The sequence below is a fragment of the Pinus tabuliformis genome, chromosome 4_2 (assembly GCF_031772625.1).
Source record: "Pinus tabuliformis cultivar Carrire ecotype Pingquan chromosome 4_2, CPIR1, whole genome shotgun sequence".
NCBI classification, from domain to species: domain Eukaryota; kingdom Viridiplantae; phylum Streptophyta; class Pinopsida; order Pinales; family Pinaceae; genus Pinus; species Pinus tabuliformis.
The window spans coordinates 421,752,199-421,775,000 of record NC_142304.1 but is presented as its reverse complement, the minus strand read 5'-3'; the positions used below and the strand labels follow the sequence as shown (position 1 = coordinate 421,775,000).

Genomic DNA, 22,802 nt, shown 5'->3' with positions numbered 1-22,802 from the left:
TTGCAGTGCTACTGGGTGATGGATGTCCTCATGGTGTGTCACAGCTTCACCTCCGCATGGCAAAGTGCACGAAGTCTTCGATGGTCATTGGTTCGCTTGATGTTGCATTCACACATTGCTCCTTGCTTGTATGTTGGTAAGCTTGACAAGTTCATCCGTTCGCGAAAGGTGCATGTTCGTCTGTCCGTTCGTTCATGAACACATCTTGCATGTTTTCTCATCCGTCCGTCCGCGAACACATCTTTGCATGATCATCCGTTCGCAAGCACAACTCTTTGCATGCATCATCTGTTCGCGAGCACAACTCTTTGCATGCATCGTTTGTTCGTCCGTTGGTGAACCTGTCCTTCTGCATGTGCTCCCTTTGTTCATCCCATCCGTCGTCGCGCCATGTTTTTTGTGTACCTGTGTCTGCAGTCACTCATGACGAGACGACATCAAATCCATAAACCTCCTAGTCTACCATGATGCATGATCATTTCAGATACGGGTGACCGGAAGAGGTGACAAGGTTGCGAGGCGAGATAGAGGCTCTGGGCACCACTGATGGAAACTGCGTAGGAGTCACTGAGTGATGAAGATGGGCAATCCAAATCAACAGTGACTGTCCGCGTGTTCTGGCTCAGCTAAAGGACAAAACTGCGCAGTTTTTGAGAGGAATAGTCTAGGTTGCGGAAAGGTTGGGCAGGCAAAATCTGCGCAATTTCCGGAACGAGTGGGCAGCAGGAGCTTGGCAGCAAAAACTGCGCAATTCCTGAGGGGAACTAGCAGTCAGCTGCTAGGTCACTAGCAGCAAAAACTGCACAATTTCTAAGGGGAACTGGCAGTCAGCTGTCGGGAGCTTGGCAACAAAAACTACGCAATTCTTGGAGGGAACTAGCAATCAGCTGCTAGAGCTTGGCAGTAAAAACTGCGCAATTCCTGGAGGGAACTGTCAGTCGGTTGTCAGGCGCTGCTGGCAGGAAAAACTACGTTGATGCTGGGAGGTTGGTTTGCTAGTCAACCTTTGCAGTTTCTGAGCTAAACGGACTGCTGGGCAGCAGAGGACTTTCTCATGAAAACTGCGCAATTTTCTGGGTGAGCAGCCGGTCGACTGTTGGGAGGGATGGCTGGAAAAACTGCACAACTTTCTGAGGGAGACAGGAATGGGCACTAAGTTTCTGTCCGCCTATCTGAGCAATTTTCTCAGTCAGCGGAGTGTTGATTTGCGGTAGCATTGAATGTGCTAGAGAGGCTAAGGCACATGAGATCTCCAATATCCAGAAAGGGTTTGGGCAGATTCTAAACAGTTTGGGAGATATTAAAATAAATAATATTTTTAATGGAGTCCCTAAGTCTAAACTTAAGGAAATTAAAATATTAATGTGAATTAATATAAAACTGTGTTAGAATGGTCTAAAATTCATGGATCAAGCCAAATCTAATCTTAGTCATGGATTAAGGACTTAATCTCGATCGTTGGTTTGTCAACGAAAAAAGTATAAGAGGAGGCTTGAGGGTCACTTGGAAAACACACCAGAGATGAAGATTTTGACTTTCTGGGGCTGGGTTTGCTAAGAAAGTTGAGAGAGTGATATGGAGTTGCAGCTGAGCAGCAGTGAATACAGAAGCAGAGAGGTAGAGACAGTGTCGGGAGGAATAGCATAGCAGCTGGGAAAGCTAACGCAGAGGGCAGAAGCCAGAACTGTCAAGAACAGGTGGAACCGTCAGGAACTACCGGAACTGTCGGGAAAGCTGACGCAAAGGGTAGAAGCCGGAACTGCCGGGAACAGCCGAAACTGTCGGGAACTGCAGGAACAGCCGGGAATGCTGATGCAGAGGGCAGAAGCCGGAACTGCTGGGAACTGTCGGAACTGTCGAGAAATCTGACGCAGAGGGCATAAGCCGGAACTGTCGGGAACTATCGGAACTACCGGGAAAGCTGATGCAGAGGGCAGAAGAGGCTGACGCAGTCCCTAGAGGCTGAAGCTGGAGCTTTTCGTGGGGCAGATTGGAGCTGAGTTGCCGAAGTGTTTATCTGGGGTTTTAGCCAGAGCATCTGTCTTTGAAGGAGAGGTACTATTGTCGAGAATTTTCTCTGTTGGGTGAGCCAGATTTGGCACCCAAATTGTATTCTGAAACTGCTTAATAAATCATACCCTCAGATAGCTGCACTGGTTTTCCCGCATTGGGTTTTTTTGGGGACGTTAGTCCAAATATAATGGTGTCATTTGTGTGCTTGTTTCTGTTTCCTTCAGTTGATGATATGTAATGTGTTAAGCATGTACTTGTGTTTATTTTCAGTATTTACATGGTAAATAACTTGTTAATTAATCAGAACAAGTAGGAAGGAATAAATTAGAAAGTACATGGAGAGTTTCTGACTGTTAGACTTAGAAACTTCAACATGGTATTAGAGCGTGGTTGCAAATCACAGGAGAACTGAGGACATCAGCCGAGCAGAGCAGCAACAGCAAAAAACAGTTGTCCCAAGTGACAGAAGTTGTTCCTAGCAGCAAAACAGCAAGGAAGGGGTGACGCAGTGCCTGCGTCATCAAGTTCGGGCCAAGAAGAGGTTGCACAGAGGCTGAGGGAGGCAAAGACAAGCTCACGCAGAGCCACGCAGAGGCCAGGAGGGCTAACGCAGTTGGCTTAGGGAGCTAGTTTGTCGGTGTTGGGATTGCGCAGAGCCTAGGAGCTCTCACCTTCAAGTTGTTGGGGTTTAGGAGGCTATGGATAAGTTGCAGAGTGGAGTTGGTGGGGTACTGTTGTCAGAACAGTACCTAACAGGGCAAGGCCAAGGAGGAGGGAGTTGCTACCGAGGGTTTCTAGCCGAGAAATCCAGATCAGTGATGCAGTTGCACAGACGATCAAAGTAGGGGGCATCTCGACATCGGCAGAAGGATTTCCAGGAGGGAAATCAAGGCTCAGAGGGAGTCACATTGAGAACTTCTAGGAGGGAAGTAGAAGAGCAACAGAATGGCACTACACGGAGTAAGAGACCAGGACAGACTGGACGGAGCCTCAAACTTCATAGTTTGGAAGGCCAGAATCTTATCCGTACTTAACAGAAATCGTGTCAATCACTTCACCTTGAAGACGATAGCGGTCCCAGTTGACCCAGCTGACAATCACAGGTATGTGGAAGCAATGTCGAGGGCCAAGAGTATCATTCTTGACAGGGTCAAGGATCATATAGTACCACATATTACCGAGAAAAATACGGCACGGGAGATGTGGGAGGCCTTGACCAAGTTGTATCAACATACTTCCGTGCAGAGGAAGATGCTCCTAGAAAATCAACTGTGCTCATACCAGATGCAGAAAGGAGAACAGATCGACACCTTCCTCAGTCGATTGAAGGAGATCCGAGATCAGCTGACTTCCATAGGGGCCACACCAAATCCAGAGTTGATGGTCAGAACAGCGCTGAATGCAGTCTCAGAAGACTGGGAGGTGTTTGTCCAGAGCATACTGGGCAGGGCAGCCCTTCTAGATTGGGAGGAAATGTGGGCAGCTCTTTGCCAAGAATATATCAGGAGGAAGACCAAGACGGGAAGCAGCAGCAAGGGGATCAGAATCAAGAAGGAGGAGGAGGTGGATGCTTCCCTAGCATCTGAGGGTAAGCAAGAAAAGCAGAAGAAGAAGGACCTCTCCAAGGTCAAATGCTTCCACTGTGGAGCTAGGTCATTATGCAACCTAGTGTCCGAGGAAGAAGAGCAAGGGAGAGGCTTCCGAGACCAAGGCAGCACCAGCAAGGGCAAAGAAGGAAGTGGAGACAGACAATGACTGTGCCATGAGTGCACACACACCACTTGATCGAAAGTGGGGAGACATCGAGTTGTAGTCAAGAGGACTACAAAAGATGAGGGGCAGGATCCTCGAGTTACCCAACCTCTTGGATTATACCTGGCTACAGGAGCCCTGAAGAGGAGTAGCAGGACTGGCGGATGTGGAGAGAAACGAATGAGGATGGAGCGGCAAAGAGAGCTACAGGGCAGGATTCCCAGGACAGTGCGAGGCTAGCAGGCTGCAACAGTGCGAGAGGCACGGGAATGTTGCACCAGTGCAGGATGGCACAAAGAGGTGTGAAACGGTGATAGATGCAGGGAGTTGTTGCAGCAGCGCAGAGGTCAAAAAGGGAGCACTTGTCAGCGATAGAGGGAGCTTCAACATCGGGAGTGTCTCTAGCCTGACAGAAATGTTATAGTTGGGAGATCAGTTACTTACTTCTCAGTAACTGAGTTGCAGTGCAGCAGTTAGCAGTGGCGATACTATGGGCAGCATGATGAGAGAGGATGCAGTGCAGACGCAACAATAGTAGTTGCAGGGCCATGGGCAGCAGCATAGATGCAGAGGGAGCTATCGTATAGACGCAGCAGTGGCAGTGGTAGAGCCATGGGTGGCAGTACGAGATGCAACAGTACAGATGATGGGCAGCAAGCCTAGCATCAGGGACCGATCCCGGATGATCAGAGTAATACACAGTAAGGAGAATTGCTAGAGCACAGTCCTCACTAAGAAGGAGTGTTGATTTGGGGTGGCATCGGATGTGCTCTAGCCACAATATTTGGTGGAGAGGCTAAGGCACATGAGATCTCCAATACCCAGAAAGGGTTTGGGCAGATTCTAAACAGTTTGGGAGATATTAAAATAATTAATATTTTTAATGGAGTCCCTAAGTCTAAACTTAGGAAAATTAAAATATTAATGTGAATTAATATAAAATTGTGTTAGAATGGTCCAAAAGTCATGGATCAAGCCAGATCTAATCTTAGTCGTTGATTAGGGACTTAATCTCGGTCGTTGATTTGTCAACGAGAAAAGTATAAGAGGAGGCTTGAGGGTCACTTGGAGAACACACCAAGAGATCAAGATTTCGACTTTCTGGGGCTAGGTTTGCTGAGAAAGTTGAGAGAGTGATCTGGAGTTGCAGCTGAGAGGTAGTGAATACAGAAGTAGAGAGGCAGAGATAGTGTCGAGAGGATCAGCGTAGCCGCTGGGAAAGTTGACGCAGAGGGCAGAAGCCAGAACTGCCAGGACCAGTCGAAACAGCCGGGAACTGCCGAAACAGCCGGGAAAGCTGACGCAGAGGGCAAAAGTCGAAACTATAGGGAACAGCGGAAACTGCCAGGAACTGCTAGAACAATCGGGAAAGCTGACGCAGAGGGCAGAAGCCAAAAATGCCGAGAACTGCCAAAACTGCTAGGAAAGCTGACGCAGAGGGCAAAAGCCGAAACTGTCGAGAAAAACTAGAACTACCGGGAACTGCCAGAATTGCCAGGAAAGCTGACGCAGAGGACAGAAGTCGGAACTACGGGAACTGCCAGGGAAGCTGATGCAGAGGGCAAAAGAGGTTGACGCAGTCCCTAGAGGCTGAAGTTGGGGTTTTTTGTGGGGCAGATTGGAGTTGAGGAGTTGCCGAATTGTTTATCCGAGGTTTCGGCCGGAGCATCTGTCTCCGAAGGAGAGGTACTACTGCCAAGATTTCTCTATTGGGTGAGCCGGATTTGGCACCCAGATTTATTATGAAACTGCTTAATAAATCAAACCCTCAGATAGCTGCATCAGTTTTCCCGCATTGGGTTTTTCCGGGGACATTAGTCCAAAAATAACAATGTCATTTGTGTGCTTGTTTCTGTTTCCTTCAGTTGATGATCTGTAATGTATTGAGCATGTACTTGTGTTTATTTTCAGTATTTACATGGTAAATAAATTGTTAATTAATCAGAACAAGTAGGAAGGAATAAATCAGAAAGTACATGGAGGGTTTCTAACTGTTAGACATAGAAACTTCAACATGGAGCAGGCAAGGTTTGCAGCCTCTATGCAATTTTTGAGGGGAGTCAGTCTCGGGGTGGCTGTCGAGTCAAACTCTTTGGTTGACCAGCATGAAGGTTGATTGATTTGCTTGCAGACAGTGCAACTTGAAATGGCTTGCTTGGTGCTTCTGCACTATTCTGGGTGACAGTCGATCGAGTCAATGGTGGGGTGATGGTCCAGCTGTCAGAGGGGAATCTGGTCGTCAGAACTTCAACAAAGTGACTAAGTGTGTGAACGAGCGAAAGATGCATACATGATCTTGCAAACACACACTTACATGACTTGATGACAAGACGACTCAAACCATCCAGACACACATGCTCAACATGATTGACCGACGGTGTAAGCGACAAGCGCAACACTTGTGATTGATCATTGGTCGACTGTGACGATGCTTGCGCGACAGTGAATGTGACTCCATGTGTGAGTGCGACAGATGTTTTCATAGCGAACACAACAAGTACACACGAAGCGAAGACTTTGAGTATAACCAGAACATAATCGTAAGCATGACTTTGACATCAACATCCAAAAAAATTGGGCGAAATGATCAAGGAAGGTGGGTGCGAAGACTCACACAAGCTCATGGAGTGAACCCGATTGTATACAGTCATCAAGTGAAACTCTCAAGGGAGGCTCCGAAATTGGGTGCAAGCCAAAATTTTGGAGGGTGGTTATAGCCGCTACAACAAGACGATAATTGAACTAAGCTTGAATAAGTGAACTAAGCTTGAATGTAAAGGGGTATTCAATACTTCAAATAAGGTTTCCCTTCCAAGTTCGAGGCCTTGAGCTTGAAATGGTGTTTCTTCCCTACATAGGAGTGCCTAAAGAACCCTATTAGGTGCTTTCAACCCCCAAGGAGAAGTAATATTTCCTCAACCCACCCTTCAATTGATAGGTGTTAGTAAATAATAATGATTGTATGGAGGGGAAAAGACTTATGGCTGTTAAAATTGGCAACGACCAAATTCCACCTTAGGACAACTCATATGATGGAGGTGATTATTGCATTGGATTCCTCTTTTCGAAAGGTCCAATTTTGATATAAAGATCATCTCATTCTGACAAGCAGAAGTGGAATTTTGAATTTATTTTCTCTCATGCACAAATTGCCAAGGTCAACCTCGGTCAAATGTTGGCTCAAGAAGTCAACGAATTGTATAAATAGGAGTGACCTATCTCCTCATTTGGACATCACTCATCACATCATTTCATCTCTCTCTCTTCTCTTGATTAGTTCGTACAACTTGGGCAGCCTCTCTCTCTTTTTCGCACGTGTGGCAGGAGACCGAAAATTTCAAGGTTGTGCAAGCCGAATTTCAGATAAACAAACCAGCATTGACTAGGGCTCATTTGACCTTCTTTGAATTCAGTTTTCAGGACAGAATTTTGATTTTCCTAGGCTGAGTTGCTGGGCACACAAATCGAGATGTTTTGGGTAGTTTGACCAGTGTAGACTTTTGCATTGACTTCAAATTTAACTGCAGAAAATTACAACAATGTTTCTCGCTCCTTTGATTAGGTTTGAACGAACTGTTTTGGGCCGACTTTGACTCTCCTTGAAGGCCAAATTGGACTGTTGTTGACCAAGCTGCTTGGAGGATGTTTTGGTGCTGATTTGACCAGCATTGACTTTCTGGTTAGGGTTGCAGGTGAATGTTGTTGACTGTTGATTTTGACAGGGTTGTTTAGTCTATGTATTGGGCAAGTGAATTTGATCTATGTACTCTCTCTCTCTGTTGAATTATTGAATAATAAGAAAAAGATTTGATCAAAGGGTTTTCCCCACATTGGGGTTTTTCCCTGGCATCTGCCAAATCTTGTGTCCTCTTGTCTTGGATTGTCTTTTGCAAATGGTTTTTATGTTCTATCTGCATTTATAGTCAATGTGATTAAGTTAATGTAATTGCTACTGGATATAATTGGAAATTGTGGCTGCAAAAGGAACATTGAAGTAAATTGTGCTAAAGCATAGAACATACCATTGTTATCTAAAATTAACATGGGATCAAAGTGAGGAAAAGAATTCACTAAGGGAAGTTGTTGGACAAAAACTTGGAACTAGTCCCAATTACAACTACATCTTACTTCAAATCCGAGGACAATCTTCAGGACAAATTCGACTATCATGCATGAAAGATGTCTCTGCATTTGACTTCGGAAGAAAATGATGACATGGACTATGTCAAAGGAAGAGTAGTGGAGCCTCCTTCAAATCCATCCGCAGCTGCACAAACAAAGTACAAGAAAGGTGAGGTTAAAGCTAAGAAAATTATTGTTGATTCTATTCACAAGCCTTTGGTTGCCTATATTTCTGATTTGTTAACATCTAAGGAGATGTATGACAAGTTGGTTGGGATGTTCAAAGTAAATAATGCAAATCAAGTTCTCTTTCTCAAGAACAAGTCGAAAGACATCAAGATGGATAGAGGAGAATCCATTCAATCCCACTTCATGAGGATTACCGAAATCAAGAATGATCTCCTATCTATTGTAGAAATCATTGGTGACAGGCTGCTCACTCTTATTGCACTTGGAGGCCTTACAAGTGAATGGGATGATTTTAACACTACCATCCTCAACAATGACAGGATTCTGGGATTTGATGAATTATTGGCTAGATGCACTCAAGAAGAAATAAGAATGATAGAAAGAGACAAGCTCTCAAATGGAAACAATCCTACCACCTTCTCTGCTCATACTAAGAGGAAGAACAATGCTAGTCCAAGAAGACAAGGTCAAGGGTTCAAGTCAGGATTCAAAGAAGGAAGGAAAGGAAGATGCTTCAATTGCAACAGATTTGGCCACTTCGCTAGAGAGTGTCCTCACAAGAAGGATACTCTAAGAGATGATGACAACAATAACACCAACTTTGAAGGCAATGGCAATCAAAGGAACAACAAGTTCAACAACAAATGAAAGTGTAATGCTCCCGCTACTTGAAATGGAAATGGTCATCCTCCCAACAAGTTGAGAAACTCCAGGTATGAAGAAGTTAATGTTGTAAAGCAAAAAGAATTTTATCTTATTTATGCCCTCACTAGCGCCTCCCCTCCAGATACATTGGATCATTGATTGATTGATAGTGGTGCCTCAAGGCACTTCACTAGGTACAAGAGGCTCTCTCAAACTTGATTGAAAAGAAGACAAATATGGAGATTATACTTGGGGATAATGCCACTTATCCCGTGAAAGGAATTGGGACTATTACTCTTCACTTAAATCAAGGTCAAACCCTTCATTTTCAAGAAGTGTTGTATGTACCTGATCTCAAAAAGAACCTCGTCTCTATTTCTGTGATGGAAGATAAAGGTTTCAAGGTGACATTCATTGATGGGAAGGTTGATGTTTGGCAAAGGAACCCGAGAGATGCATTCACTCTTAGATTCATGGTTGAAGGTCTTTATCAGGTTGAAAGAAGTCCATTGAGAGCAATTACTTGTGAAACTTCTCTTCAATCCAAATTATGGCACCGAATACTTTCTCACCTTCACTACAAGGCCTTACCTAATGTAAGGAAGATGGTCATAGGTATGCCCGAATTCAACTTAGATCATGAAGGTGTGTGTCAGGGTTGTGCAACTGGAAAACATACAAGGGGACCATACCCCTCAAGTCAACATCAAACTACCGATATTCTTCAATTGGTCCATTTTGATATATCAGGTATGTTGTCCATGACATCTTTGGGTGGATATTTGTACTATGCAATTTTTGTGGATGACTTCTCTCGCAAAACATGGATCTATTTCTTCAAGAAAAAGGGCGAAGTGTTCAAATGGTTCCGCTCTTTCAAAACCTTGGTCGAGAATCAAACAGGGAGAAAAATCAAAATATTGAGGACTAATAATAGGACCGAGTATGAATCAAATGAATTCATTGACTATTGTAGAGAAGTTGGGATTAAGAGGGAGACCACTACTACATATAATCCTGAGAAAAATGGAGTTTTTGAAAGGAAGAATCGAACTATCATAGAAGCCATCCATGCCATGCTTCATGACAAGGACTACCAAAGTTCTTATGGGGAGAAGTTGCCAACACTGCTGTGTATGTTCAAAACACATGCCCACATCAAGCATTGGACTTCAAGACACCCGAAGAAGTATTCACCAGTAAGAAACTTGATGTTTCTCATTTTAGAATTTTTGGTTGTCCCGTATATTTTCATGTGCCGAAAGAGAAAAGAAACAAGCTAGATACATCTGGGAAGAAAGGAACGTTTGTGGGCTACAGTGAAACTTCGAAGGCATATAGAATCTATGTGCCTAGTCAAAGGGAAGTGGAAATAAGTCATGATGTCATTTTCGATGAAAAATCTGCCCTTAGGAAAGTATGAGATCTTCCTATCCTTAGAAAGGACAATGATGATGATGCAGGAAAGCAGGATGAACCTCCGACTGATGACCCGATGCCCAATGTTGAAGGTCTGATGGATCACATTGATCCACTTCCTAGTGAGCCTTCTACTTCAAGAAAAAGACCTTTGTGGCTCAAAGACACTCTTGAAGATGCTGAGAAACATATTGCACCGAGGGGGGCATTTCGTGAAAGCAAGAAGTCGAACGGGTACCAAGGGTACTTAGCTGCCATGAGTACCATTGTCCAATCTGAACCTTGTACATTCAAAGAAGTCGTGAAACACCAAGTTTGGAAGAATGCGATGAGCGAGAAGTATGAGTCGATCATGAAGAATGATGTTTTAGATGTGGCTCCTAGACCCTAGGACAGGTCAGTGGTCACTTCAAAATGGCTTTACAAAATCAAACATGGAGTTGATGAGAGTGTTGAAAAGCTCAAGGCCAGATTCATTGCTCAAGGCTTCTCTCAAAAGGAAGGAGTAGACTACAATGAGATATTTGCTCTGGTTGCCCGATATACCACCCTCTGTTCAATCATAGCCCTTGTTGCCTCGCAAGGATGGAGCCTACACCAAATGGATGTCAAAACTGCCTTCTTGCATGGCTCACTTAAGGACGAAGCCTATGTAGAACAACCCAAGGGGTTCGAAGTTCAAGATCCAAGACACATGTATGCAGGTTGAAGAAAGCCCTCTACGGGTTGAAACAAGCCCTCAGGGCTTGGTATGAGAGGATTGATAGCTATCTTATGAAGTTGGGATTTACAAGAAGTGATGTTGACCCGAACCTATACTTCAAAGTTGAAAAGGACAAGCCTCTCATTTTGGTCCTTTATGTGGATGACTTTTTTCTGACAGGTGATGACCCTCTCATTCATCAATGCAAGAGGGAGTTATTGGGAATCACGATTGTCGTTAAACCAAAACCCGCAGGTGTTAGTCAACAATCGCATTACGAGAGATAAGGATCCAAAAGAGGCAGTTAGTCCACGTCACGAAACACACGAGGAGCGTTGGTTTATCCAATGTCCAAGAATCTCCCCCCCAACGCAAGTCGGGTGTGTATCGAGCGCATGACCTACACTCTGATGCCACTTGTTGGGAATCACGATTATCATTAGACCAAAACCCGCAAGTGTTAGTCAACAATCGCATCGCCAAAGATAAGGATCCACAAGAGGTGATTAGTCCATGTCGCGGAACACACGGGGAGCGTTGATTTATCCAATGTCCAACAGGAGTTGGCTTCCGAGTTCGAGATGAAGGACCTAGGACTAATGCACTACTTCCTAGGACTGGAGGTCCGGCGAAAGCCAGGTGAGATTTTTCTTTCTCAAAGAAAATACAATGTGAAGTTACTTGAGATATGTGGGATGGTGGATTGCAAGTCCGTATCTACTCCGATGGAACTCAACTTCAAGAAGCTATGGGGAAGTGCTGCTAGGCCCGGATTAGCGAATCCTTCTGAGTATCGTCAACTTGTGGGGGGCCTGATGTTCTTGGTGAATTCCCATCCTGACATATGCTTCGTTGTGAACACGTTGAGTCAATTTATGGTCGAGCCTCATCACATTCATTGGATTGTTGCTAAGGATCTCTTGAGATATCTCTGGGGCACAATCCAATATGGACTGAGATATACTATCGAGAACTTGAGGCTTCATGGATATTCAGATGCTGACTGGGCTGGCAGTGTGGTGGATCATAAGAGCACGTTTAGGTGTTGCTTCTCTTTGGGGTCTGCTTCAATATCTTGGATGAGCAAGAAGCAAAAACCAGTTGCTTTAAGCACCGCCGAGGCCGAATACATTGCTGCGAGTATGACCTGTTGTGAAGTTGTTTAGTTGAGGAAGCTCTTCAGTGAACTATTTGAGCACGTGCTAGATACCATAGTGATCTTTTGTGACAACTAGAGTGGGATTCGCTTATCAGAGAATCTCGTGTTCCACGACCACTCCAAGCACATTGATATCATGTACCACTTTATCCGGGATATGGTACAACGAGGAGCAATAAGGCTCCAACACATCAAGATGGATGAGCAGGTCGTAGACATTCTCACGAAGCCTTTGGGGAAGGTCAAATTCTTAACCTTCAGAGAAAGATTTGGAGTCGTGGAACAACCCCCTATGAGGGTCCCGTATGAGTTGGACACTGAGCTCTGGGAGCTCCTAGGGACTTGGGGTACTTCTTGGAGCTATGAGCAACCATAGGGTGAGTGGTTCACCTTCCCCTACGATTGTGGACACATGTATGTAGGGTGAGTTGTTCACCTTCCCCTACGATTGCGGACACATGTATGTAAGGTGAGTTGTTCACCTTCCCCTACGATTGACATATGCATAAGATGAGTGGTTCACCTTATCCTATGGCATATGAGCAAGATGAGTGGTTCACCTTCTCCTGCCGATGCCCCAGCACACATCCTACCCATGGAGTCCGGGACTCATGGGAAGTACCTCTCATCTGGCCAATGAGTTGGGAAAAGATGGTTAGGGACCATAGCACTACCGATGGACGCATCGTGTACTGTCATACTCCCTATGACTAGGATGCATGGTGTTCAACAACTTGATTTGGGATCAAGGACTGACTTTTGTCAGTGGAGAGTGGTAAGGTCTTATGACTCACTCTCGATCACTTCTTCTTCATTATTACTTCATGGTTCAGCAGTGCAAAGCATAGCAATGATGATAGAGATAGTACATGATGACAGGATGGCATGATGATGACAAATGGATTGGCAAGTGGAATTCTCCCTAGTTGAGAGGGAGTGTTAAAATTGGCAACTAGGGCCAAATTCCACCTTAGGACAGCTCATATGATGGATATGATTATCACATTGGATTCCTCTTTTCGAGAGATCCAATTTTGATATAAATATCATCTCATTCTGACAAGCAGAAGTGGAATTTTGAATTTATTCTCTCTCATGCACAAATTGTCAAGGTCAACCTCAGTCAAATGTAGGTTCAAGAAGCCCAATGGATGTCTCCTCACCCTCAATGAATTGTATAAATAGGAGAGACCTCTCTCCTCATTTAGACATCACTCATCACATCATTTCATCTCTCTCTCTTCTCTTGATTGGTTCGTACAACTTGGGCAACCTCTCTCTCTTCTTTGCACATGTGGCAGGAGGCCGAAAATTTCAAGGTTAAGTGCAGGCCGAATTTCAGAGAAACAGACCAGCGTTGACCAGGGCTCATTTGACCTTCTTTGACTTTGGTTTTCAGGGTAGAATTTTGATTTTCCTAGGCCAAGTTGTTGGGCACAAAAATCGAGATGTTTTGGGCAGTTTGACCAGTGTTGACTTCTGCATTGACTTCAGATTTGACCGCAGAAAATTACAACAGTGTTTCTCTCTCCTTTGACTGGGTTTGACCAAACTATTTTGAGCTGACTTTGACTCTCCTTGAAGGCCGAATTGGACTACTATTGACCGAGCTGCTTGGAGGATGTTTTGGTGTTGATTTGACCAGCATTGACTTTCTGGTTAGGGTTGCAGTTGACTGTTGTTGACTGTTGATTTTGACAGGGTTGTTTTGTCTATGTATTGGGCAAGTGAATTTGATCTATGTACTCTCTCTCTCTCTGTGCTGAACTATTGAATAATAATAAGAAGATTTGATCAAAGGGTTTTCTCCACATTGGGGTTTTTCGCTGGCATCCGCCAAATCTTGTGTACTCTTGTCTTGGCTTGTCTTTTGCACATGTTTTTTATGTTCTATCTGCATTTACTGTCAACATGATTGATTACTACTGGATATAATTGGAAATTGTCATTGGGTCGCTAAAGGAACATTGAAGTAAATTGTGTTAAAGCATAAACATACCATTGTTATATAAAATTAACAATGGCCAGGTGCCATGGTTAAAGGGACCAACATGATGGGTATCCACATCACGAGGGTATAGATGTGAGGCGGGAGCAATCGTGGATGCATGAGTTACCAACTTGGCCTTTGTTTTTCCACCCCTCTTGTGTGCCTTTTACTTTTGCTTGATTTTTCTTTGTATTACTGCTTATAGCTCAAAGGGTTAGAGATTGCTTTAAATGATGTATAGCAGTTGTATTACCCATTTAGGATGAGTCATTTCATTGTTCATCTGGGTTGGGACATGCAATGGTTTCTTTTATGATGTAATGGAGCAACATGTGCTCAGGAACCGGGTGATGATTATAATGAGTGACATAGAGCTCATGCTAGGCTTCTGCCCACATGCTAATGTGTATGTCCTGGCCATCTCTTGCATTTTGATACTCTTTTATTTTATTTTGTGGCCATGATATGCTCTTTTCTTTTCTTTTAACTACATCAACCTCCTAGAACAAAGTTTCAAGCCTAACCTAGGTATGAGGATGGATGGGTGCCAAATCCTAAAGAACCAATGGTCAGTTGAAGCCGAAGAGTGGAGGTGGAATATGGGCTTATAATGTAAGATGGAACATGGTAAGTATGGAACAGGGATAGAAGAAACAGCATTATCTCAATCAGAGGTTCCTGAGTAGTGCCCCTCCTATACCCATTAGGCCATTAGGAAAGATCCAACTAGACTAGGATCAAATATTAACCCCCCATTTAAGGTGAGGGAACAAGATCATGGTCAAAAGCCCTCTTTCTTCCAAGTCACCCCATAATCCACATCAAATGCCCAAATACAAACAAGCATAAACACCCAATTGCAAAATGAATAAAGTACCTTTTGATCAGAAGCCCACCTTCATCAATGTGCTCTTGCCAGATGGGTGAGAAGCATATGATTGATGTGGGTGGTGGAGATATAATGGCACGTCATCGGCGAGTGGTGGTTATCAGGCGCTGCATGGTTGGTCAATTGGATATGAAGTATGGGAGAAAATTTCTCCTATGGGGTTACCCATTTTGGTGAGTAATAGTATCCATAACTTCATTGATAAAAGATATGCAGAGCGCCTCAATTGTTTGTATATCCAGTGACAAATTTTCAAGTTTTAGTTGCCAATGGAGGGAATATTGATTTTGTGGGAAAACGCCACAACAATAAAATGAGTATGGGTGAAAATAAATTGGAAAGCTCAATGTATGCCATTCCAATTGGAGGTGTAGATGTTGTTCTAGGAATTCAATGGTTGAGAACATTGGGTATAATTTCTACAAACTATAATGAATTATTCATGAGATTTGAATTGGAAGGAGTTCAATATGAGCTCAAAGAGTTAAAATCTAGACCTTGTCAAGCCATTAGCTCTCATAGAATAAAAAAGCTCCTAAAAAAGGGTAGCAATGTAATTGTGGTTTATCTATATTCTATGGAAGTTAAGCAAGAAGATGAAAATATTACCGAGGAACTAAAAAGGCACTTTGAAAAAGCACTATAGGATCTTCCAAGAAATTCCCAAAAGTCTACCTCCATCTAAAGATCATGAACATCAAATTGAATTAATAAAAGCAAGCACTCCTCCTAATAAAAGGCCTTATAGATATCTTCATCAAAAAAAGGTGAGATTGAGAAAATGGTAAAAGACAGGCTAGATTCAAGTATTATTCAACATAGTAGGAGTTCATTTTCAGCTCCAATTAGCCGGATTGGTTCCTAAAACGCAGACAAATTGCAAATTGAACTCAAACCAGGAATAGAACCTATTGTCGGGAAGCCTTATTGTATGTCAACTCTTGAATTAAAAGAATTGCATATGCAATAAAAGAAATTGTGAGATCTGGGGTTTATAGACCGAGCATGTTATGACCCTTCGGCCTTATATTAAGGCCCTAATAAGCATTCATTATTAGTTTAATTGTTATATTAAGAGGTCGGCTAGAACCTTTCATGGTACCATTTTATTATAATTTCACCTGTCTCCTATAGATATATATATATGAAGGAGACCTAGTCTTAGGATCATGAAATATTATCTTGTACATTGTATTCATTGTAAAAGGAGGTTTCCCCATGAAGAGGACTATAATTATTGGTTTCTTATCAATTTTAAGGCACAAGGTTCATAACATACATATTGCATTTGGGGGGTCACATTTCCAAGTGTTCCTATTTCATAAGTTTCCAGACGTTTCCACATTTCATGCAACTTAGCCTTGGAGTGTTCCACATGAGGGCATTCCTCTTCTAGTTGTCCTATAATATATTTCCATGACCTAAGGTTTGAAAGGTCCACCCAACTACATGTCATATTTATATGCCGCAAATTCTCTCAATATATGACATTGATGTGGAACAATCCTCTAGATGAGTGCAATATTGCTTGTAAAGTATGCCAAAGGGTCCATATTAACCATCCTAATGGTGAAATATGCCTTCGAATATGTGAAACATGCCTTAAACCATGTATCCTACCCCCAAAGACCTCAAAGGTGAAATATGCCTCCAATTATGTGAAACATTCTCAAACAATGTGTTCCTACCCCAAAGTCCTCCTCAAAGGTGAACATGCCTTTAAATATGTAGAAATGCATTAAATAACATATCGTCAATCCAAAAGGGGTCATCGAAAGTAAAATACACATCAAAACATGTAGAAGCTCCTCCGACTATGTAGAGATACAATATTTTGTCATGTGAATGGTATATTGGATGATTTCTCACTCTCATCCATGCTAGTGTCCTCATCTAGGTGTACTTAGATTTTACCTTGGGGTTCATGCATCCCCCAAGACCTTTCCTCACTTGATCTAACCCTAAAAGATGTAGCAAGTTTATCCAGAGTCCAGACCATAATCGCACTTGAAGTGTCCTCCTAGTCACTTCTCATCATCTGCAACTATGCTTGATCTTCAACTTCGCACAGGGGTTCACTTGTTCATGCACTTCCTATTGACTTTAGGAGTCCTCCTAAGATAACAAAAAAAAGACTAATGACTTCTTTGAAGCATGAAAAATGAACTGTGTATTTTCATGTGGTAGCATACCCATCAATATCAGCTAGATTGATTCAATTGGCATCATGCCCTGATCATTTGAAGACCATCAATGGAAATGCAACGACCATCATCATTGATGTAGGATATATGAATTAGATGGTTCCGACAGCCATTGTTAGATGCCTTTGGAAACAACAGTTATTGTAATCAGCTTTATAACTATACATGATGGTTATAAAGTTATAAAAAGCTCTGAAAAGATATTGAATGAGAAGAGAGTTAGTGGATATTGTACATATTATTGTGGTAATACAACATTGTTCTATTTTGCTGCCATATCTCTCTTTCTCTGTCCACTCCATTTGCCTGAATGTATATGTGTATGATATTATACTGTACATCATTTTGTGTATGTCCTTGATCCTTTCTCTGTTGATTGGCATGAGAATGCCATTTGTGACTTTAAAAAATGTTATATTTTTCCCCAGAATCCATTTAGTACTAGATAGTTGGCCTTCGTAACAACATAGTGGTATAAGGATCGGTTACATTGCATTGGATTTATGGATGGATGTTTTGTGGTTTGTCACGAAACATGTAATGTGGAATTGTAAAGTTGCCAGATCACTTTGGGCTTGGATTGCTGCTGAATATAGTGTTCGTTTTGCTTCTTACATTCACTCAGTATGTTGTGTGTTTGGGGGCAAATCAAAGATCCAATAGGCAGGCTGGAGTATGTGGGATGTGATAAAATTGAAAGTCATCTTTTCCATATGGAGAGACAACATTGTCTAGCAATTTTTCATGATATGAATTCTAAGTTCAACCTAGGAGAAATTTCTGCATTTTGATAAGAACCAGCAATCCAGATTTCAGCTCGGAAAGTTGTCTTGAGAGAATGTACAGATTAGACTCTTCAAGTTGAAGCCAAAGAAGACAAGCTATCTCTCCTTTTTAAAGCAGGTAGGTGAACCTTGTGCAAAGGCTCTTTGGCTGCTGGATGTGAAAATATTGATGTATATGTACATTGATTTTTAGTGAAACATATGATGCATTTTCAAAAAATACCATTAACTAGTAAAATTACATGGGCATCAAACAATACAAACTAATTAGGAAAGCCGTAAAACAGCATGCACTAGCAAAATATGGCATTCATTTATTCAAATCTAAAATTTTATTATTCTCATGAATCCAGTAATAAAACAATTGCTCAAAAATTGACAGTTAGCTTTGTTTTGAAATGCATAGAAGACTGAAGCAAATGCATCCATCCTTCCATCTTATAACATTCAACCTGTCCTAGCAGAAGATGACAGATGTGCATAAAGCAAAATTCCTCCCATAGAATGACCAATGGCAAATAATTTTCCATCCTTTGGCTTGCTCTGATTCCGAACGTATTCCATCTGCACAATCCATTATAATTTCAGGTATTTAAAATATTTATTGTCAATCAATTTAGAGTTCATGTCAATGCTGGGAAATGATTCATACACTTGACAGAGAAATTCCATGTAACAATCAATGAAAGAAGCATCACAAGAATCAGAAAGATACCTTGGAACTATATTTCAATACCTATAGCAAGAAACTGAATAGGTGCAGGGATAAAACTTAAAAGGAGGATGACAATAAAGTAAGTCATACAGAAAGGACCACTGCAATTAAGATCTAAGCAAGTTGAAAGAAAAGTCACCTCACCACTGCAGGAATGTCCTCTTCTAAGTAGTTATCAAAGTCCCAGTCATATTTTACAATCAGATCCACCTGCTTCTGAAAATCATCTATTGTTGAGATGAGGCGCTCACGCAGATCAACGATCTGTGATGGAACAGAACGCTGACCTTCCTCAAGCATCTTAACTAGCCTCTCACTCATTTCTACAAATTGTGCAGTAATAGCAGAGTTTTGCCTCTCCAACAAGAGATTGAAAAGTCTTCCTTTGATCTCATTGAAGCGTTCCGACAGTTGAGCATCTTCCAGAAGTTTTGATATCTGATCAACTAATCTAGCAGACATAACCTTATATTGACTTTCATTCACAAGAAATGTCAGTTTTTCTGACAATCTTAAAAAAGTTTCCAACAATCTGGCCGCCAATTCTGATTTTTCCCAGGTTGTTTCAATTTTCTCCTCTTTAGCCCTCATGTTTCCAGATTCTACTTGAAAGTCAATTTTTGTGAGATTCCGATCTGATCTGGCTAAGAAATCATTTGAGTTATCGCCAATCATAGTTTCCATCAACTTGACTGAAGCATCATCGTTAATGTAAGTTTCATTTACTGTAGCCTCTCCTTCTCTTTTGCTCAATCCAGCACCTCTGACTTCCAGAATCCATGTGTCAAATCCTTCTTTTGACATATGGCGAGCCAATGAAGCCTAAAAACAAGTACAAGGACAAGCCAAAAAAACAAGAGACAGATATGCATATCATACTTTACTGTAGCTGAAATTGAAAACAAGATCTCAATGAAAAATATTTGAGAACTCTTAGAAATGGAAACAAGAAGTTACACGCTGACATCAATAGTCTTAAACTGTATCCATAGATATTAGTAAAGAACCACTAGAATGACACACAAAAGCGTTTGAAGTGTCCAAACCAGTACTCTTAGAAATGGAAACAAGAATTTACTCGCTGACATCAAAAGTCTTAAAATGTACCCATAGATATTAATAAAGAACCAATAGAATGACACACAAAAGCACTTGAAGTTTCCGTACCAGTACCCTTTGAAAAGGAAACAAGAAGTTACTTGCTGACATCAAAAGTCTTAAACTGTATCCGTAGATATTAGTAAAGAACCAATAGAATGAGGCACAAAAGCACTTGAAGTTTCCATACAGGTATTCTTGCCTTTGACTATAGCATACAATTCCTCGTGAACTTATATATTGATAGATCAAGCACACCAACTTTTGAGATGCAAATTTGAACAGATGACTCCATTGTTTATCATAGAAACATATGCCATTGCAATGGACTCTGCAGCTTGAAATTTCCTTGTTTTAAAATGCACAAAACCTTTAGTAGTTAGTTGCAATATGTTACAGACCCGTGTAATAAAATATTAAAATGCACTTGCACAAGATACAAAGATATATTTTAATAAATGTAGGTAATTCATAGGTGATGATACAGTTGGATGATGTGATATCCTCGCATGGTGTTGAAGAGATGGATCACGATGAATCAATGTTGCCAAAATCGGTAAGGGTCGGAAAATGAAAAAATCATAAAAATTGGGAAAACATCAGTAAAAATCGGCAAACACAAACACACAACAACAACAAAAACAAAAATTACAGGAATATTCACTTTTTTCCAATTTTTTATTATCTAACGCATCCACAACATCAAATAAATGCAGTTGCACATAAATATTAAAAGGAAACTTGTATATAAGATTCATAAGAAATCATGTCTCGAATCTTGTGTCCTAACTCAGTCTCAAAATATCAAAGAAAAATATAATAAACGCACCTCATCATCATGAGTCATCTACAATGAAAACAGATACATAAACTAGTGATTTCCTCTACCGAGTGATGCAGGAACCGTGCTCCCCCCCCCCACACACCAAACTTGTTGAGAAATCTAGGGCATTAGGTGAGTTAGATTCTTCCAGTTGATTTCTCTTAACTTTGACATTCTCTTGTGATAGTTTTTCACTTTTATTAGTTTTTCTTCTCAATTTATTATGTTCATCAAAACAAATGCCAGATAATGAAGATCAAAACAGGGACACAAGATGTAGGCACAAGGACAGGGAAAAACCCCTTAAGAAGGGGGAAACCCAGTCAACTCTTTCTCTAGTAGATTAAATCATGTTGAGACACACTTGACCCTTTGACTAAAGAAATTGACCTACTCCAACCACCAAATCAGTTCCTTCCGCAATTGTCTCTACTGTTGAGAAATCTATAGGGCAATAGTTAAGATGAATTCTCTATTCTTGATAACTGCTTGCGATGTTTTTTTACTTGTTCTTACTTATTAGCCTCTTCTTTTATTATTATGTTTGTTCTTATCATCAAACAGCTACCAAAACAAAAAGAACAATAATACACAAAAACACAGGTATAGGCTGCAAGCCAGGGCCAAAACCTCTCCACTTGAGAGGAAAACCCGTAAATCTCTTCTCTTCTTATAGATTCTTCAATTGACGAATTCCAAGACCTCTAGACCAATACCAATACACTTCCAAGACCAAGTCCAACCTTCTTGATGATGTGCTTCCTTTGTTTAATTCAAACCCAGTCAAATCTCTTCCAATAACACAACTTCGACCCCCAGCTTAGATATTCGTCCTCTACTGCAGGTCTGAAATTTTCGGTCCCTGCAACTGCTACAGCATCCACACGTGTGAGCAAAAATTAACCTTCCAAGGCCTCCCAACAGCTTTGCTTGACTTGCTTCCTTGTCTAGGGCTAGAGAGTGACCTAATAGGCTCCTCTTCTAGCAACTTCAATCTTCTTCTAGCAACTTGAGAATTTCGACCTTGCATCAACAAACCCAAGATCTTTTTCGCACGTGTGAGAGAGAATTGGCCCAAAAACTTCTTCCTTTATCCTTCTTCTTTGCTAGCCTTCTTGCTCTTCTTCTTCGCTTAGATGATCATAAGTGAATATGTATCCAAGGGAGGTCGAGTTCCTTCCTTTATATAGGCTTCAAGGTGGCCGAGGTTCCTTAAAATAGGTCGACTTCTTAGTTGGCAAGCTAACTGAGGGTATTCTGTACTTTTAAATACAAAAATAATTCTTTTTACAAGTTACAATGTGTCCGATGGGATCAACATATGACAATGACTCTTTTGACTTCTTTACCTAGGACAAACCCTAGAAGCAATCAATGGGTGCTGGACCTCTTAAATAAAATACCTTAAGCATGAAACCCATGCTTCAAAATAACAATAATAATTTTTCTTTTATTTTACAATATATAAGAATCAAAAGTACATTTCATATTTATGAAGACCAGACCTAGTTACACATTTTTCAACACTCCCTCTTAAATAGGGAGGTATTCATAAATGATACATGGGCATTCTCAATCGAAAGAGATCTCATAAGAAGAGTCGGATTGCTAACTCATCTGTTTAGCACATATCAACCAGCATTGTCACATAGCAAGGCCTTGACTAACAGCTCTATCTCTTCACAAGATCAGAACACAATGCTGGCAAGACCAATGATTTATAGACACCTCCATCATTGTCTCTCAAGGTACAAACCCCACCCGAGTGTTCACAGGGTATGACCTTCCAGGACTATTCTTATCTTGGATTCCCAGTCCTCAAAGAATATTGGTCCTCTACGACTACTCTTATCTTGGATGCCCTACCTCATCCTCAAAGAGTATCGAATGCCAGATGCTTACACAATCCTCCATTCTTTCTTCCTAAGTGAAGACAAGAATGATGTGTCTACCTCTCCCTCTTGTGAAAATTCCTGGACTCGAAGGAACCCCTACCGCAGCAAATCTAAATCCACTTCACCTACTTGATTTTTAAATTATATTCATCAAGTTATTCTTCTGAATACTAAAGCAAATTACTTCTACAGCCTACACTATTTAAATATTTGATCTCATGAAACAGAAAACAGAGCAAAGAACAAGATACATAGGACACACTTATTTTTGGACACAATAGTCCCCGAAAAAACCCAATGCGGGAAAACCAGTGCAGCAATCTGAGGGTTTATTATTATGCAGGAGAAATATCTGAATACAAAGCTAGGATGCTCATCTAGCAATCCTTTACAAAGAAAAT

At 41.5% G+C, this 22,802-nt stretch overlaps 1 protein-coding gene across 2 annotated transcripts in view; it reads right to left on the bottom strand.

Moving 5' to 3' along the window:
• Nucleotides 1-22,802, bottom strand: part of LOC149169744 (uncharacterized) — a 178,887-nt gene that overhangs the window by 70,460 nt on the left and 85,625 nt on the right. For both annotated transcript variants that reach the window (XM_089428791.1, XM_089428790.1), the window contains 2 exons: nucleotides 18,730-19,407; nucleotides 18,323-18,434 (listed from right to left, as the gene is read on the bottom strand). In XM_089428791.1, the coding sequence (XP_089284917.1) occupies nucleotides 18,323-18,434; nucleotides 18,730-19,407 (790 nt within the window). The remainder of the gene's footprint in view (nucleotides 1-18,322; nucleotides 18,435-18,729; nucleotides 19,408-22,802) is intronic.